The 20,438-nt window shown below is 33.9% G+C and overlaps 1 protein-coding gene across 1 annotated transcript in view; it reads right to left on the bottom strand.

Annotated features, from left to right (window-relative positions):
* Positions 1 to 20,438, bottom strand: part of SNTG2 (syntrophin gamma 2) — a 304,188-nt gene that overhangs the window by 9,308 nt on the left and 274,442 nt on the right. The window contains exons 16-17 of the mRNA XM_086608352.1: positions 5,596 to 5,688; positions 1,903 to 2,013 (exon numbers count right to left, since the gene is read on the bottom strand). Coding sequence (XP_086464478.1) covers positions 1,903 to 2,013; positions 5,596 to 5,688 — 204 coding nt within the window. The remainder of the gene's footprint in view (positions 1 to 1,902; positions 2,014 to 5,595; positions 5,689 to 20,438) is intronic.

The raw sequence follows: 20,438 nt of genomic DNA, 5'->3' as shown, positions 1-20,438 counted from the left end.
GCTCTTCCAACATCTACAACACATACGTGCATTTAGGTACATAAATACTTAGAATTCTGTATGAATCAATCTCATACCATCTTCCATCTGGTAATTTCAAGGTACCTCACAAATATTCAAGAAAACTTTGTCAATTATAAGGTGTTTTCATTAGAGATATGTGAAAGAATAATTTTTAGTGTTTTAACAAATCTGTCTCCTGGACAAAATTTGCTGTAAAATTACCATTAGGATCACTTTTATAATTATTTTACAGATAATCAAATTTTCATTAAAATTCTAAAATTTATAATTTTTTTATCTAAAGAGTAAAATACAGGTAAAATCAATTAAAAACAATTGAAGTGAGCACAGAAATAAAAATAAAATAAAATTTTTAAAAATCAGATTGTTTATGACAACAGAAAGAGGAATTATCCAGTATTAAAGCAATGGAATTCCATTGCGAGTGAGCAACTGAATAGGAGACCTTGGCTAATCAAGGACACATGGATTATCTAATAATTTAATACACAGATTTGGAGATTCAGATTATGGTTTTTACACCAGTACAATCTTCCTGTTTGACCTCGAACAAGTTATGTGAGCTCTCTGCAACAGATTATCATGTATAAAATGATGCTAGCTGTCCTTTTCTGTTTCCAAGGAGTAATGTGAGAAATGAAGTGGAAATGATCTGCTACTATAGTCGAGTTATTAAGATATTGTACCTTTTGTAACAGATATTATAATACCCTTTATCATAGAGCCAACAGACAACTCAGGTTAAGTGTGCTGATGAAATACTGTCTAATTTACTAATATAGATGTACAAAGCCAGTCATATTGCATTTGTTTTAACTTTATGATAAACAAGGAATGTTAGAGATTTTCTTCTTACAAGTGTTTTTTTAAACAATAGAAGGACAGTTAATAGATAATCTTTGTTTATGGTCACTATAGAAATCTCTTCATAAGTGACTTTAACCTGTACAACCCCAGGTAAGAGTATTTGAGAATTTTCATAGAACTTCAGATATTTTTCTGTTGTTTTAATTGGCTTTTGTCCACCAAATCCCAGTTATACCTCACTCTTACCTTCCTTCTCTCTGTCATAGCACATCACAGTTCTCATTCTTTTTAAAACTGCATGATTGAAAAATTATCTGTTTATTTATTTATTCAGCATCAAGCTTGGGATCACAGGGCAGAATCTGAGCGCAGCTTAAAGTGTTACAGCCAAACCTCCAGACAATGATTCAAACTACAGTACTGAATTAGAAACTGCTGAAGTTCAGTTGGGAATTCTAAGTTTCACAATTTTGTTTGATGATTGCTAGAGCAAAAAAAAAGAGACACCAGTAATATCTCATCTACATTAGTGACTGGATGTCTCTGCCGATTAATTCCAGATCCTGCAAAGCACTGAGTAAAACCAATAGGTTTCAGGAATTGCTTGGCTTCTTGCAAGAATATTCCTTTTTTTAAGCTAATAGCTGTTACACAATCATTTATTTTATTGGTAAACCTCAAGTACATATTTACTTTTAATTTTAAGTCTACTATATAGCAGCTTAAAAATGTATTTAGCATTTAAATAGTTGCATTTTTCCTTTATTTTTAAAAACAATTTTTACATATTATATCTATTATAGGTTGACTAAACAACTTCACAGAAACATCTGAAACAGTAAAACACCATCATAACACTACTCAGTAATAGGCTTGTACAAATAGTGTAACAAGTCTATAGATACGACATCTCTTCCGTTTCTTGTGAAGTTTCTAGAGAATAGGAAAAAAAAAAGATAAACTGTGATGTGGAGTTCACCACATGCATGTGCAGTAGTAAATGGAATTCTGATGCCTTGATAGTAATTCCATTTCATTTTTCACTAAACTGAGAAAGAGGATGTTGCTTACCTTTGTCTCAATTTGTTTGGTGTCTAGATTCTGAAAAAGCAGCTTTACTCTTGTTTTCCCATCATCTGAAGAGCCCTTGAGCTGAGAGAACTTAAACCTCCACAGCACGTTCTAAAGAGGAAAAAATTTGATTGAGAACTCTGTTCCAAATTCTTACATAGAACCATAGATTGATGACCAATGTTTATGTATTAAGATAAAGCATTAGGGCAGTAAACATAGTGCATAATAACAGGCTGGTTGCAGAGCAAATAAAATTAACAGCTCTTTATCATATGCGAAAGCAAAACATATAATATTAATATTCACCAATTAAACAATTATTTAGAAATTCTCTGAAATGTAAATGCTTCAGTTGCCTACATAATATCAAAATCCATGGCAAAAGTTTAATTCTAGAAAGATCCATGAGGATATTTGTATCAGTTTCGCTATGAACGCAATTCCATACCATATCTCTATCCTTCATATTTCAGCTGGCTCATCTGCATAATATAGATAATAATGTCTTACACAGATGCTGCAAAGCTGAATTTACTGACGTGTGTGACGTGGCTTGAAATCCTCAGATAAAATAAGCTATAGAAATGCAAAAATGTTATTATTGAATGCAGTCTCACAAACCACAAAAAATATGCTCTACATTACAGCTGTTTGTAAAATATAAAAGAATTCTAGGCTCCTTGGTCTCCTATAGGTTTATGCATGGCATCTTAATATGGTTGGCAAATCCTAGATTGACAGGTATGTTTTAATACTTACGGAGATACTTTTTAAAAAATAAAAGTGAAATTCTTTTTGAAACCAATGTCATTTTCTGTATTTATTTGAATGTTTTCTATTGATCGCCTGAAAATGCGTAAGTTTGAAAAAACACAAGGTAATAACTCACATCCAGCCTTCCTGGTGATGTTTCCTTAATGCCTTAATGAAAATCTTAATGAAAATTCTATGCACATGTTGAAATGTGATTCAGTCCCTAGACATTGCTGAGGAAACAAAATTTAAATACTTTGAAGGCTCTTTCATAAGCACAAAACAAAAAATGTTTGCTATGTTCCATTTTCCAATATACCTCTTTGCAAAATATTTTTTTCATGCAGACCAGTGTTACTAGTGGTCTTCAGAAGTCTACTTATAGTTTGAAAAGGAATGCCCTATAAATAAAAAAGTGTTTGCAGAAGCACACCAAAAGCCTGATTCCATCTCCTGCTTCCCTGCAGACGTAAACATCATTGACTTAGACAATTGTAAGAGATGAAGAAAAAACCAACTATGCAACAGCATTCTGATGGTGCTTAAATTTTACATTCATGAACAGATTTTAACTGGGTCCAGAGGGCCTAATTAGACCACCTGAGAAGTATTCACAGCTTAAATGAGCTTGGATCTAAAGAGGATAGGTGAATGTTCACTATATAACTGCTAGGGTGGAGATGAAATAAGAACTTAGGAACAATTTAGCAATAATAGGCATTGCTGGAGTCATCATCTCTCTCAACAGTTGACACTGAGTGGAAAAGAAAAGAAGTAGATGGCTCTGGAAGGCAGAAGAAAATGCTCACTTTGGGATCCCTTTATCTTAGATGAGCAACTGGAGGTGTAGGATAGGGAACCAACCAAGCCAACTAGTTAAAAAAAAAATCTCTACTATCAGATATAAAGCAGCTGCAGACCAAAAGAGTAAGTCTGTTATGGGCCCCAAATGGTAAAAGCTGAATGAGTTAAGCCCATGATGACCCTGGAACAGAACATGTATGAAATGAAATAATTATTTCAAATAAGTTTAAAAATCCCCCAGAACTGTTCTAGAGAAGAGCTTTCTAAAAGACACACTCCTAAGCAAAAGTTCTTGCCCTTTGTCATTTGTAATAAGAAGACCTTTTTTATATTATTTTACAGACTGTAATAAAGAACATTTTTTAATTAGTATACGAGCTGGTTGCTCAAAATTTGAGATTCAGGCTTAAGAGTCATAGGGTAGATGGAGGACTGGCCTTCATTTTAATAAGCCTGTATGAACACCTGCTGTGGTGTAAGACCATTCTTTACATCAATAGGTGACTGTAATTTGAAATTCATTATCTCCAAGAAAAAATAAGCTTTTCAGCAAAATCCCTGTGTCCTTAATGAACTGTTAATTGCTTGACCACTTCAACAATCTATTTCGAGTTGGTAGAAAATACTCTGAAAAATCTATGAGAAAGTCACATTTAAAGGATTTAAATGGACATCGCCTCTTACACAAATGAACAATAAATATCTTGAGCTCTCCAGAATTTTTACATTTTAACAACAGAATCAATCTATCTGATGTTTTTCTGTATTTCTCCTCAAAAGTTGATCTAAATCCTCATCCTCATCAATACTGAAGGTAGGCACTGTGGCCCAAAGTAATATCTTGGTAATATCTTGGTAATATCTTGGTACTACTGAATACAGTAGGAACAGGATTTTAGTCGTGGCTCATTTTCTGATCTTGTAAAAAGAAGTATCAATAGAGAAGTTTATAATTTTGAAGGTGGGAGTACACCCAATCAACCTCCACATTTGAAAGAAACATTTTATATAGCCTAAACTAATGAGAATACTTTCTATAGCCAATTTGTGGTTAAACACACAAAATGTGTACATTGTGCAAAAAGCACAAGTTCAGAATGCAGTATCACCTGAGAGGGAGAAAGGTATGCAAACATATTTCCTGAAATTTTATGCCACCTTATAGGACAGCACACTTGATGCAATTAGTCTAAATTTTCAAATAACAATGATCTTAGTCACTATTTCTCTGTACAGAGATTTGTACGTTTGGGTCCAAAAACTCCAAAACATCAATACACAAAAACTATTTCAAATATTCAATATTTCAGTATTTCAAAATGAAGTATACATCCTTTTAACTCAGAATGACTGAACGATTTTTTTAATATACGTTGAAAAACACTTTCCATTTGGAGTTGAAGACCATATTTCAGAGGACAGTCCTTCTACTGCACAGGAATATTTTTTGTATGTATGTTTACTTCTACTGGCAAACAAATGTATAAATCCATTTAGAATAATTTGAATTAAAGTATCACTTCAAATTATATATAAAACAGCAGAATGATAGACAGGGCTTGGAAGTTGGTATGTATCATAAACCATCCCCTGTAGGCACTTTATGTATAGTCTCTCTGTTTTGCAAGATAAGTGAATTTAATCTTATAGATTATGAACTTGAAATGCATTTGCCTTTGTTCTGTTTATTTTAGGCATGGCCTAAATTTCTTACAATGGAAGACTAATTAATCCTATTTTATAGCCATTGCTTCAAAACAAATAGAATCAGGTGACAATTTTTTTCATGACTGGTGATCTTTTAAAAATCTTGATATTTCTGTATTACTAAGAAAACAAGTTCTCTGTTAAACATAACCTTCCTTTGCTTTTATTAGTTGAAAAGGAGATTACTTATTTTAAATCTTTCTCAAAAAATTATCTTTATATGATAAGGCAGAAGTACAATTGTCCCTTTCTAGTCCCAAACTGACTACATTTCAGTAGTGCTCTGTAAATAAAAAGTACATTTGAGGAAGAAATACTCAACATCAACATAAAAAATCAATGTTACTGATCAACAAAAAAATATGGGTAGTGATAACATTGATAACAGTAAAACAAAATAGAGTTTTCTTTTCTTTTTCCTCTTACCTTTGTTTTACTGTCAAAACAGGTAAATCCCAGAGCAAAGTCAACTGTGAAACACAGGGTATCCCCTTGCCAACTGCACATGTATGTTTTAGACTAGAAAAAAGAGAAGCATTATTTTTAAGAGAAGTGAGAACAACCATCATCATCATTTATTATATAAAAATAATATTTTATGCATTTTTTATGGCGGAAGACATTCAGCTGGCAATGCTGGTACCAATCAAAAACTTCTGAATGTAGGTCACTATCAGATCTGTCAGCTATACATTAACTGGAAGTCTTCTATATTTTGAGTCATTCTTCCACAAAATAAATACCATATTCTTGGAAACCAGCCCTTACAAAATGCAACACAGAACAAAGCTACATCTGACTATTTCAAAGCTTTTGGAAAACTGCTTAGATTTGACCTGTTAATAACTCCTGACATAATTTCCAGCAAATATGCAGGTAACAGCGCCTAAATGTTTAGTGACTGCAATCTAATTATGAAAAAGCTATCTGTCTATTTGACCTCTCTGTCTCATTTAAACTTTGTAGACAGTCTTTTTTACTTGGCAACATTTTTTGTAAATTTGGATGACATGCTACAGCACTATGTTAGTTAATGTAATTTAAAAAGAACTACTATCACTTGTTAGTTCACACTGGTACTTGCTAGTTCACACTGGTACTTGCTAGACAGTGCTATAAATACACCAATTCTTTGATCACCTTTCAGGTTAGAAGGAAAAATTCTGTTTTATTAACAAAACCCAGAAGTTCTGTTTAAACTTCAGAATAAGCTTTACAGTAAAACACTAATTAACATTCTTCTTTACATGTGTTTTTAAGGCTAACTAACTTGAGCATATGATGGATTCTGAAAGCACATGAAAGAGCTTCTACTGCTGATACAATGTGAAACAGCTTGATGACATTCACCATTCACAGTTAATGGCAAAAAGCCCACAGCCTTCAGCATGAGTAGAGATCAGATCCTATCTCTATCCCTTCGTCATCAAACCTGACCAGCCATGTTAAAAATGATAGCCTTTTGCTTTATGAAATCTTTGCCTTTTTTTTTTCTGTCAAGGGAGCATTAACTTTGCTGTCATTGATATTCCACAAACTGCAATGTTGTGTCACGCTTAGACATTTGTTTACATGAAATTTTTATATCTGGATAGCTTCTGTAAATGAAAAAAAAAAAGTTTTTAACCCTAAAATGGCCTAGACGATATTGAAAGCATTAATAAACTTGGTTAAACTGAAAATTGCCCTTTAAATTGTTTTTTAAAGATTTTTAGTATCATATCAAACTTCTGTATTTAGTAATTGTAAATGTTTCCTCATTCCACTATTAATAAAAATATTTAATTATACTAAAATAAGCATTTCTGATTTACAGATATGACATTTCATAAAGGATTTTGAAAGGGCTGGGAATGGAATTACTTTATTAGTACAGATTAGTATTACAATCAGCTCAACAATGACAGAGATGTTTATTATTTCAGAATAAATTATTTTGCTCATTGGTGTTCAAAGATCATATTATTTGGAATTCAAAATGATTTCAGTGATTGATATTCAATTAGAATGACATTTAAATATCCCTACATTTTATTCAGTAATTATAAGGTGGCATTAAGCACCAGTCGTAACTTATTCTCCATTATTTTCCAATTAAAAAGGTTATACTAGCTGAGGTCTGACTAAGCAAAGCAATTTTTAAAACGTATTAAATTAGATTCCCCCAATGGGTAAAGATCTAATTGCTCAGCCACAAATGGTGAATACTAAAATGAACTAGTCACAAATGATTAGCCTGAAGTATTTAAAAAAATATTCAATATTTGCAGATAATGGTACTGCTCTGGAAATTATTTGCAGACAAATGCTAGAGACAAATAGAACATGCTGCATTTTCACTGTGATGAACATTGCAGATAGATATGTAAGGTTTATACTTAAAAAAACACTAATAGCTTTTTCTTCACAACAGAATTAGTTTGGGTTTTGCAGTATAAATTTAAAAGCTTGCCTATGGCATTTGCTTCCTGAGCTTGGAAAAGTTCTCTACAGTTCTGTGATAAGGACCCCATCTCTGCTCATTAACGCTATTACACAGCACCATCCCTTTTTCTTCTTGCCTTTGGAATAAGCTTCCCATACGCTTGCCATTGCATGATCCCCCTTGGTTATCTACAACAATTGTTTACATGGAAGTTTAACATAAGAAATCCAGGCTTCGCTGTCTTTTAGTGAATTTTACAGAAAAGAAGATAGCACTTCATATTAGCCAGCTTGAGGACTCACAGTTTAAACAACAGAGTGGAAAAAATTAGGTTATTTCAAAGATTTTCCTTACTGACTAGAAATGAGATTTTTCCAGGCTTAGGTCTAATACTAGCTTATCACAAAATTCTTGGGGATTGTAAGTAGGGGTAAATGAGAATCTACAAGGTTATCAACCTTAAGATATGCATGAAAATATTTTCTCATTGCACAGCACCTCTAACAGCCACGTTAACTTACATAGCTCATACACGTATGAAAATTCAAAATGTTAGCGAATGTGGTATAGTGATCATCTTTGGCTTGCAATGCTCCAGACAAGATGTAAAAAGGTTTTCCACTTCTAACCTTGGTGATTCTGAACATTATGGGGGTGTAGACTGGGAGTTTAAGCCTGATGAGATTCTTTAGTCGAAGTATTAAGAATTTAGCTGTTAGAAGAAAGGCCTCGTGCCTGAACTGCAACAGTTCAGAAAATTGTAGTGTACATCCTAGATCACTTGTTTAATGTTTTCCAAGAAATGGAGAAATGATCTGTAGAATAATTAATTGTAATAAAAGACAATTACAAATCTCTTATCTGTATAATTGCTCAGGTATCAGTATCTCAATGCAAATACCCTTAACTCATGAAAAAATCAGTAAGTTGATAATACGACTCTCCAAATCGGGGAAGAACAGTGTTTCTGACTCATTCACAGAAAGAACCTCTCAGATTTCCTGTTCCCATGCAGAAGCATGGCACTGGTCTATCTTTGACACTGGTACCTGTCCTCCCAGACTTTGAGGGCTTAATAATTGCAACGACTAGACATATACACTCACTATTTTTCCCACAGACATAGAAATTTCCCAGAAATAATGGCGCTCTGATCTATCCTCTTCATTTAGCAGACCGTCTCAGGATCCTGGAGCTCCTGCACTCCTGATGGCAGGTTCCATTGGAGCAGAACCAATGGGTGTTCCTGCTGCTTCTTTGGGCAGACTTGTGGTGACCAGCATGACACTATCATGCTAGCAGTGCACTGTAAATGTAGGCACTATCATGCAATAGTAACATCATTATGCACTAATTAGCAGTATCTCACTGGGAATACCGGTCTTGAGCAGCCCTGAGCACATGTACTCTCTACCTATCTTTTCATGCCTCCACACTGAGTCTCCTTCACCAGAGTAGCTCATGTGAAAGTGAACAACCCTCTTTGCCCCAAAAGCAGAAGGGAAAGGTTAAAAGCAGTCCACAGCTTTTCCTTCTTGCTACTGTAATTTCTTCCTCTCCTCAGCAAATCGCTGATACAAAGCTGAACTCTCATCTGTGCAAGAACTGCAGGGGACTGAGGTTCCTGGAGGGGAGTAAGAGGCTGGGTAGGGCAGAGAGTTAGGAAAAAACCCTGGAAGCTAAATGATGGAGAAAGAGGGCCTTTATCTAGGAGCAGGAGGTGTCGGTGAGAGTGTGTAAGTAGTACCCTTCTACTGCAGCCTTCAGGATGAAATGTTTCATTTACCCTAGGGCAAGATTTCAGCCCTCTGACAAGGTCTCATCAGGTGGTCAGTAGTTTGTCTTTCACTTCCACCTACAAAACTCTTGATACTTCCACCCCAGCATGATACTACAGGTAACTAATATAATGAATCTTGGGGAACTTAGTAATTTTTGTTGTTGTTGTTGTCCTTATTCACATCAATTATTATCTTCCATGACTATGCACAGATCTTGGAACACACAGAAGGTAATTAGTATTGAAGGCTTGGGTCAATTACCTTTTAATGGAAAAATCAGAAAGGCTTCTTTCTTTTTTTTTTTTTCCGTATTTTTTTACAATAGGGAGAGGACAAAGGACAGATTGCTTCAGTACTCTAAAACAGAAAATGATGCAGGATTCTGTCTAACAACGAGAAGATACTTTAAAAATATGCTCAATATGCCAAATAATTTCAAAACTGGCTTTTATTGTCATCAGTTATGATGACTCCCTCAGAAGGAGGGAATGTGTTTATGAACAGATATTCTAGTCTAACAAGAAGGACTTTAAACATAGTTCATGGGTGTTAGGTACCCAAGTCAAAAGGTGAGTAAATGCTAAAACTGGAGAATGGATACATGGGAAAAGACTACACGAGGGAATTTATTAATTCCACTCAGAGAAGGCACACATATACCTCAAATATCTGTACAATGAGAGACAGAGTCTGGGCAACAAACACAGAGGGAGACCATTTCATGTGTAGTCACTGGGCTATGGCACAGTTGGAAGCACAAAGACTTGGTGAATAACAGGCACTATAACAGCACACAAACAGGCTGCTTAGGAAGCAGATGCAAGGAAGAAAAAGATGACCTCTCCTCTTGAGTTGCCTTCTATATGTAGGGGTCCTTGGCCACACAGGGCCATAGTATGACACCAGAAGGAAGGGAGCATGGCCACCGGATCAGAGATCTTCTGATTTCAGCACAGAAGTGTGGTTCTCCCAGATTGGCTGAACCCAAAGGTAAGTTTGGTTGCTTCAGGGACTGTGCAGTCTCAATGCTTCTAAATAAATCTGGACATGCAATAGTTTTTTGCGGTTACTGGAATATGAGCTTATTGAAATGCTTTAGCTGAGAGGTCTAATTTTGCCAAAGTCCTGTCATAGGCCAATGTAGTACCTATGAATTTTTTTCAAGACATACAATCTTTAATGTTACTCTGATGTCAGATTGTATTCTGTTCAAGAAATAGGGATTCCACTTGTTTATGTTTTTCAGTAAAATTATTTAAAATCACAATTGCTAATAAAAATCTGTCAGTTGAGATGTTACATTCTGAGATCATCAATACAGATTCGTAGTAAAAAATACCATTTTATGTTATTTTTAAAGAATCAGGGTGGTCAGGCTATCAAACTTTTCAGTCAGTATTTTTTTTTCCTAAGTTTTCCCTACTTCCTCGGCAAATAAAATTTCTAAGGCATAAATGAGATTCAGTGATGTTGCCTATGTAAGGGCAACACAGAAAGACAACATAGTATATATTCCTTTTAATGGAGTTTACTCTTATAACTCTAGTGCTGTTGTTCCTAATGCCTCATTAAGCTTATACCTTCAAAAATTCAGCTGATATCTGGCTACATTGTGGTTAATTATTGTCTTACACAATAACCAAAACCAAAAAACCTCACTTTTGCTTTAACTACAGCATTCATAGGCAATATATTCATCCAGGCTGGACTGAGCTGTGTTCTATTGAGCAGGAATTCTAGTGGTTTTGATCAGCCAAAATACAGAAATAAATACCAATCTTCTATTCTAAATGAATACAAATTTGGCATATACGTGATTTTCTTGTTTATTTTCCAAAAAGCAATCAGAAAGTACACAATACCATTACACTTTATTGGTTAAAGTACACATTTCCCCTGTTACTCTGTCAATGACTTATAGATATATACATACATTTGCTCTAAGATGGGCTGTAAATGTTTATTACATGTAAATAGGAACACAGACACTATTTCTCATTATATTCATGTTATTGAATTCAACACATACTTTCTAAAAATAAATGATACAAATTATGAGAGAGCAAAGCATTTGAGCAAGAATCATATCCGTATCTATATGCATACAGTACACATATTGCACACTGTATTCATATTATTCATTTATTCACTTTAAGTTAAAATATTTGCTATGCCTCTGTGTGGAAATAATATGCCATCAATATACTAAATGCTAAAACCTTAATAAAACTTTGAGTTTGCTTAGAACAAGGGATTATTTCAATTAAAACTAAATTAATATTATTTTATTAATCTAATGAATATATATTTGGAATATAGTTTTCCAGAGACAACTCATCCCTTTTACATGGCAAATAACACAATTTATGAGAACACAGATTTCTTTGTTCATTAAAACTAGTACCTACTTCATATAAAACAGCCATCAGCATCTGGTTCTGGTCTTTTTCCTTTTTTATAGTTAACTACCAATGAATATACATACAAGACAATAACAACAGTGCATGCATTTAGAATGTTTAACTTAGTGATGGCTAAAAATCTATTAAAGTTAATGACATAGCTCTTCTGAGACAGTCAAGATTTGTCTTGTTATTTGATGTAAAAAAATACAGAATTAAAGCTGGGCCATATGCAGATCAAAATTAAGTGACTAAAAGTCTCAAACAGAACAACCAGAAATACTCCAAACTAAGCACTTTTCCCTATTAAATGAGTTCACTTGTCAACAAAGACCACGATCTCGTAAAGACTTAAGAAAGTGAATTGTAAACAGATGAGGAGAGTAGAGTTCTAATGGGATAAATGTATATGAAGCAATTTGTTTGTCATTCTCTATTAAACTGCAGATTAACATAATAATTGAATTTAATTGGAAGAGTTTTCCCTAGAAATCAATTACTGGTCAATATTTCAATCATACTAACAGAAAACTCCAGGGTTGCCAATTTGAACTGATAAAATTTTAATATCAGCCAAATATCACTGATACTTATTTTTTCTTATTTCTCAGACCAAATCCCACCTCATATTATATTTAATATTTAATTCCTTCAAGATCTGCAGTTGCTGCAATAGAAGGAATTGCATCTAATGCCCTAAAATTACTCTTTTTTACATACTTGACTGAGTATTAGTATAAAAAAGTACAGTCTTGTAAAAGATGGTGCTGTAATCTGATGATTTCCAGAAGACATTACAGTTGTTTTTTTTAAACACATCTGTGGTTCAGTATATATGTATGCAAGAGACACACTGGCACTAAAACTAAGATTTTTCAAAAAACTCAAATAATGGCTCATTATACTTTCACTGAACTTCAAAGAAAGCTTCTACTGATTTCAGTCAAAGCCGTGCTAGCTAAGTGCCTAGTGCTTTAGAAAATAACACCTATGCTTAATATGCTCCTGTTTTAAATGCTGGCTTTCTCAGGATACTGCTATGCTTGAAACTTTTGCCTTTAGGTCATTTATTACAATCTGAGCTACACTTGTAAGTAAAATTCCTGCCATGCAACAGCTGTTCTAGCTGAAGTAAATATCTATCTGATCTGATCTGTTTGTAATTTTTATTGCTTGTGACGTTACAGCAGCTAACTGCAAAAACAGTATTCTTAGTAGAGCTCCTATTGGACAGACTGTCTTTTCAGAAAACTTCATCGTAACTGGGATTAAGCATTAAACCACTATCACAGAGAGGCTAAGGCTATAACCACATGCAGCCCGAAGCAAATGTTCCTCTGCAGGGAAGACTGATAGGTCAACTAATTTCTCCTCAGCCACTGTAGGTTCAGCTAGTACTTGGCAAGATGAGCAGATAATGCAGTTGCAGATGCCTAGGCATGGCCATAGCATTCTCTTTGTGACATGAACCTATGGCTAGTGTAAATCTGATGGGAGAAAGAGGACTTGCTACCTCATCTGCTGAACTTAAATTGGTTATAGGAAAAGGAGAGAAATGGAGGTAGAAGGACAAAATCAAAGGCCAGCAGCTTAGCAGTGGTCATCCTCTAGCAGTGAAATTTTCAGCCTTGGATTATGCCAGGAACGGATTGTGCTTCCTTGTCTCTGTGCCTGAGCAACAGCTTTGTGGTTTTGTAGCAACTAATTTTTTCATAAAGAAAAGCAAGATATAACAGTGACTTAAATGTTTAACAGTTTCCTACCTGGAAATTGTCCCAACTATATTTTCACATACTTGAGGCAGGTTCTCAGTAGTAATCATAGCAATCAGGCTGACACCATTCACCTTAGTGGAACTCTAATGGTTTACTTCAGCAAAGGCATTGACTTGATTTGATAGTTTGCTATTAAAGGTTTTTTCTTTTCTGGTGATCTATAAATTCTGGAATTTTGCAGTTGAAAAAGGATTTTAAGCAGAAATATCAACAAGACACATTCTTGAGTACAAAATTCAGTTCTGAATCAATGATGCTTGGACTGGGGTTTTGTTTTTCTGCCTGATTCTTATAAAGGAATCGTGGGTGAAGAATAATAGGAAACACCAACTTTTAAAAACACACAATAAAATATAAAAATTCTAAGGTAATGTTACTCTATAAATTTGAAATTCCATGAGAGTAACTTCTTGACAGCTGTAAAGTTTCATCCTTATTCAACTCTATAAGATCCTCCAGAAAATAATAGCAAAACTAGACTCACACTATAGATTTGTTATCTAAATATTTGTATTTATAAATAAAGATAAATATATTATGTGATATATATATATAAATCTTTGGATTTACTCTTTCAATATCAATAATTTATAATTTTAAGAAGACTGCAATTTTTAGAAATATTGCTGAAGCTTAATGAAAATCAACATTTTATATTAATCATGTTTAAAATACGGAATATGTAAACAAGATTTTGTTCAATAGCCTTGTAAATTGGTACACTCTCTTGCTTTTTTAAAAATTACAATAGGTGTATTGCTTGATTCTCATCTGGTATCTGATTGTTGAATCATTAATCATTTTTACAAATGTATGTACAATTAATCCATATGGTTCTCAGTATCCTCCTTGTGTTGGAGAATGGTGGTTTTTTTTGCATCAGTGTGAAAGTGAATTAGAACCTAATAGTATTTCTAAAGATGACCAGTTAAATTGGAATTGTAATAAGCTTTCTATACATAATGAAAACAATCTAAAACTTAATTGTGTAATTAAACTCAGTGCTTCTGGTAACAAATTGATAAGTATCTTTAATGACCCCATAAATGTAACCTAATCTAACTGCTATTTAATATCTCACCTGAATGTAAGGAGGATATTCACTTTGCTTATATGTTTGTTTCAGAAATTAGTTCCGAAATTAGCATATGGTGGTGTTTCCATTCTTAAAGAGATTCCTACATATAATTGTTTCATATATGCTTTATCATCATCACAGAATATAAAATTAAGATAGCATTGTCAACTGTATTTAACAATTTTGCACTTTAAATATACTGTTTGGAGCTCACGAGGATTACGCTGTGATCAACCAATCCTGTTTTACTCATCCTCTCAGTTTACCATGGAGAAATAATAGATGAACGAGCTAGAAATGACCATTACTTCTTATACAGACTGCCTAATTTTCCTAGATTTTGTTTACTTAGGTAGAATTCTTTTGCTCAGTCTCAGCTAGTGATTTAGGCGACCATTTCTCAAGCACCACTTAATTCCCAAAGATGCCTAGAAACGAGTGTGTTTGTTTTGACCACAGAGTTACTGAGACACCCGAAGTCTTCTGAGCATCTCAGAAATCAGATAGTCAGAAGAGTTAGGTTAAATGTGATAGTAAGATGAGTGGAAAGAGACCTAAACTCGGCCCAAGTCCCAGTGGGGACAGAGTCTCTAAGATCTATTCTGATTACATCTAACTTGAGTTGAAATAAGATCAATTCAAAACACCACTGGAGAATGACTAGAAAACACCTTGTACATAATGTTCCAGGAAGGACACCCAGGAACTAAACTTGTTTTACACCACATGGATCCAAACATCACAAACCCTTTTCTTCAGTTTTCTCTAAATGAAAAATCTTCAATTGGACTTGTACCTTTCACACTAGAAAATAGTTTCAGATGGGGCTAATTTCAGGCTCCCTTGCAGCTTGGCCACCATACAGTGGGAATGCAAGGAATACACATCACTGACCAGAGCACATCACTGTTCACATTCTCAGTGGCTTGTTGAACACTCAACTTTAAGCACATATAAAGGAATGCTGCTAAAATATGCAGTGATGTTCAGTGTGAAAAATTGTTTAGAAGCCATTTGTATTTTTATGTAAAGAAATTTCTCCAGCTGGCTCCTAATTTTGAAATCATGAAGAGTTTACTGTTATCTCCAGTGGATTGAGAATAAAAGCCTAAATATATAAATTAATTTTGGCTCTTTCTAGAGCTGCTTAAAATATGGGAGTTGTTTGTCCATTTAATTTGGTAAAAACGTAGGTTTTTAAAATTTCAGTGCAGTTTTGCGCAGTTCTTTCTTTTGATGTCTCATTATTATAAGTGATTTTACACATCAAGTGCAGGAGATCTGAAATATAAGCACTACTTTTCATGTTACAAACAAATAATCACTCATGACAGGTTAAGAAGTAGTATGTATGCATACAGTCACTACTATATCAATATTTTATACAATGTAGTAATCGGAAAGCTTTTAAAGGGAAATCATGAGAAAATATTGCTGTCCTGGAAAGGTTATTGAATCAGTTGGAATCAATCTATTCACTTCCATATGTTTTCAATGCATTCTAGTGAACCCTGTCAGAGCTTTTGTAACAGAAACAAGTATGTAAAATTAATAACAGTCCAGAACAAAAAGTAAGCAGTTGTAGGAATGACGAGATTGCATAGATAATTTCCTGAGCTGCAAAGGAGGGATGAGAGGGAAGGATACATTTTATAAAAAAAAAAAACAACAAAAAACCATAAATTTTTACTAGAAAAACAAGATATGAAAACAAAAACCTGTCAACAGTATGGATTCTCAAAGGATTTGTATAATAAACAATGTATGTTTCATGGAAAGCATCTTCATCTTTCTCAGACAAGAATATTATGAATGGGTTAAAAAACTGATGAACTGTTAAAATCTATGACAAGATATTAGAAGGAAATTTAAAAAGATGAATAGAAGAGAGGATATCAAAAAGTAACCAGGACTAGATACTTAATCAGAGATAATTCATCAAGCAAAAAGGGAAAGAGATAGAAAGCTAAGGAAAAGATATCGTGTAAACCACTTCTTCAAAATAATTACATGGGTTTTTTGTTTTGTTTTGTTTTGTTTCAGTCATCAATTGCGTGGTTGTAGACTTCTCAGGCATTTCATTTAGATCATCCCAAAGAACATACAGTCTATAGAGGCAAACATTAAAGTTTGGAATAGGAAGACGGTGAACTAAAGATACTGTAAGATATGTTACTCTCATGTCTGTCATCCTTAGTAAGTGTGGAACACTGTTTATGCTCACAGATGAAAACAGAGATTGGCCAGACCAATCAATATTGAAAAGGAATTAATTGTTGCTTACAAAACAGAAAAGGAATTGATTATTTGCGTTTGTTTTAACTATTGTTTCAATTTAAAAAAAAAAAAAAATTAATCATAGTGTTTTAGCAGCACAATATTTGTGGAAAGAAAATTGAAATGGGAATACTATAGAAACAAAGCTCCAGGTTTGCATGCACCATTATTCCCAATAATTATTTTTGCATTTATCCAGGAACAGACATAATCAGCAAGCAATTCTGAGCCACAATGAGCCAGTCTGGCTTACATGTTCAGCATCAAGAATCTCACTATAGAGTATGGTTTTTGTTGTTAACTCTTAGGAAAGTAAGTAGATGTTAAAAATCTATACAAAAAATAAAGCATCCGCAGAAGGAGATACATGTTAACTGAAATATAAAGAAGGAAAACACGAGAAAGTTCCATCATACATTTGCGTTCATTATAAATTGATTTCGGATTTCCAATAATGTTTATATGACATGGATTTAAGGGAAATATTATTAAAGCATTGGTGATTTTTTTTTTTTTTACTTTTAATGTATATTCCTCACAGGAAGCATTCGTATCATTCCAGGAACATGAATTTTACTGCTAACATTTCTCTTAACACAATATATTCATATCCCTCTCCTCAACAAATACATATCTTTACTTCCAGGGTTTATTTGCCTGTCAAGATCAGTCATTGAGTTACAGAAGAAAATGTAAAGAAGTTCGCTAGAAGTACTTATCTTTAAGCATAGAAAATAACCATGCAGCAAAACGTCTTTATGATTCTGTTATGATTGAGTGGAGTCCAATTTCTGATGTATTCTAATTTTTGCAGTAACTCCTATTAAACAACCTTTTTTTTTTGTCCAAGCAAAGTAAATGGTTTCATGAATGGTTATTCAGCTGTATTATTTGAAAGAGCTTGCAGCATCTGCATCACAGCTGGAAGCACAAAGGATAAACTTTCTTTCGTGTTTAAAAGTTGCTAGATAAATGAGGAGAATATGTAATCATGTCTCCTTACTATACACCAACTGCAGGTATTTTAGAGACACTATAGCAGATTACTTTCCCCCTGGATGTTTTTTTCAGTCCCCTGAGAGCTCTTCCGTCTTGTGAGGCTGATTATTCTTCTCTGTCTTCTGCCATCCATATGACAAGTATAAAGTTTCAAGATGCCTAAACAGTTAGTCCAATTTTTCTACAATGAAATATATTACTGTCACTCTTTCCTCTGTCCTCTACCAAATACTATTGCAATATTCTTCTCTATCCTTCTGTTGAACAAGACTGAACCCCCAAAGATACAGATCATCCTATCGAGATGTTTCTGCACTAATTTAACAATCATAGCCAAGACTTGGATGAGTCAAGACAATTTCTTTTGGGAAGAATAGTTTGAGGAAAGGGAAGAATACTAAGAAAGTAACTTTAAAAAGACAACACTGAAAAAGCATGGACTAAAATCCCATACTACTGACAAGATCACCCTAAAGAGTTGTAGAATTAGTAAGAGATCTGGAAAACACGCTAGCCTTTTATTTTTGAAGATTGTCTACACTGTAACAGACTTAGAAAAAAAAAGAGAAGAAGAAACATTACTTCATCTGAGCATCATTAATCAGTCTTGCAATGTTTAGGATGTTTCAGGTGAAACAGAGAGGCTTGCTTGGATTTGTGGGAGATGACTGAACTTCTAGTTATGACTGAGAGGACTTCACTGCCCATCCTTCTCCATCAAAACACTGACTTTTATTACAAACCTCGTGGAAATACTTATTAACAGTACTTTTTCTGCCTTTCAGCTGCTTTCCTACCCTACTTCTGTTACAATTTTATTGTCCCATCTGTCCAAATTATGCATCAATGAGTACAATATTTTTTCTAGGAAGAAAATACAGGTATTTCTAGCACATGGATTTAATATAAAGTTGCTTGCCATCATTGTAAATAGATTCATTTCATCAGAGTCATTGAATTTCACAGGTTCTTAGTAGACTCCTTTTTGTAAGCATTTACAGCTTGAAATATGGCTTTAAGATAACTGAAAAGGGAATGATATTGTGAGAGAGATTTCTTCCTGCTTTATTGAATTCTTTCTATCATTTAACATTGGTGCCATTTTCAGAAGAAATGTATAAAAACATCACACGACATGGGTAGATAAAATTCAAAACCACCTTTGAAAATACCATTGCACCTTAACATTCCTTTTCATAAACTTTAAGAACAGAATCTTCTCAGAAATACAAATCTTGTGGAAACACCAAACACAAAGAAAGTGTACAGGATAAGGATAACAACAACTCTGTTAAAGACCTAATGACCCTCAAGAGTAAACAGAACCAAGTCACATTTAAATAAGAATGGCTGAAATGACACAGTGCAATCCAACACCTGCCATGAATCTTGCCTAATCATTTATGAATAAAAATGAATTTCTAACTGCAGTTATGATTCCTCTCCAAAACAATGAATTTTTATGGACAATCTAACCTACGATGATAACCTTTGATCTTGTGGTTACTGAAATGCCAGTTCTTTTTCTATGCCTTGAAATAATCTATGTAATGTTAAGTTGCATGTCATTCCTTGTGCTCTTGATATCCTTTGGAAACGAAGGGCATTCATAGCAGCATTTATGTTTTGAAGGAGAAAGAAAATACTGGAGTCAAAAGATCTTGCACTGCTGGCGAGTGACCACAGCACTTTCCATCCTGTTGACAGTGGTTTACAACAAACTTGAATGTATGCAACTGAGTGAGAGAAAATTAAGACATGGGAACACACTTATGGAGACTTAAGTACTGTAATCAGAATTTTAATTGAATGCTCTCCTGGAGGTTTCAGATAGGTTAAACCCCAGCTGAAAGAAATATTCATGTCTTTTTTGTGATATCGATCTAGAAGATTGTTAGATTCAAATGCCAAAGATCATTCCACAAGCAAAGAATCGTTCCTTGATTTAAAGATCATTAGAATGTAAAGAACAAGTTTTTAGATTTAACAATAAAAACTTCAGAAATTGAATCAGATACAGAACCAGCTAATGTCCACTCTTGTTACACTTAATTTTAGTTATATATTATCTGTTTTTTATATGGATAATAAACAGAATAATTGAATGGTTGGTCAAACAGTCATATCATAATTTCTTGAAGAGTTCATGTGGGAAAATATTTTATGCATGCTCAATATGCATTATTAATCCCTCCTTGAAGCTCAGCAATTTTTCAGAAGGAATCAACTCTTTTCTGAAGAACTGCATTCCTTCTCAGAAGATCAGAAACAACAGCATCACCATTACAAAATCTTTTTTGTTATCCCGTTAGTTCGAAAAGACAATTGGAAGGGTTACAAGCCAGCACCTGCAAACCTTGTTAGAATCCCAGAGATGTGGAAATTTAGAAGAGCTGATTCAACATCTGTGCTAGGACTTCTGCTCCTTGCACGCTGTGCTAATGCAATGCTGTGATCCACTGCTCTTGCTATTGCAAACATCTTTAGGAAGTCCTTGAAAACTCGGACATACCAGATCAAGCTTGCATTTGC

This window comes from Tauraco erythrolophus, chromosome 2, assembly GCF_009769465.1.
Source record: "Tauraco erythrolophus isolate bTauEry1 chromosome 2, bTauEry1.pri, whole genome shotgun sequence".
Classification (NCBI taxonomy): Eukaryota; Metazoa; Chordata; class Aves; order Musophagiformes; family Musophagidae; genus Tauraco; species Tauraco erythrolophus.
This window is presented reverse-complemented; position numbering and strand designations above follow the sequence as displayed.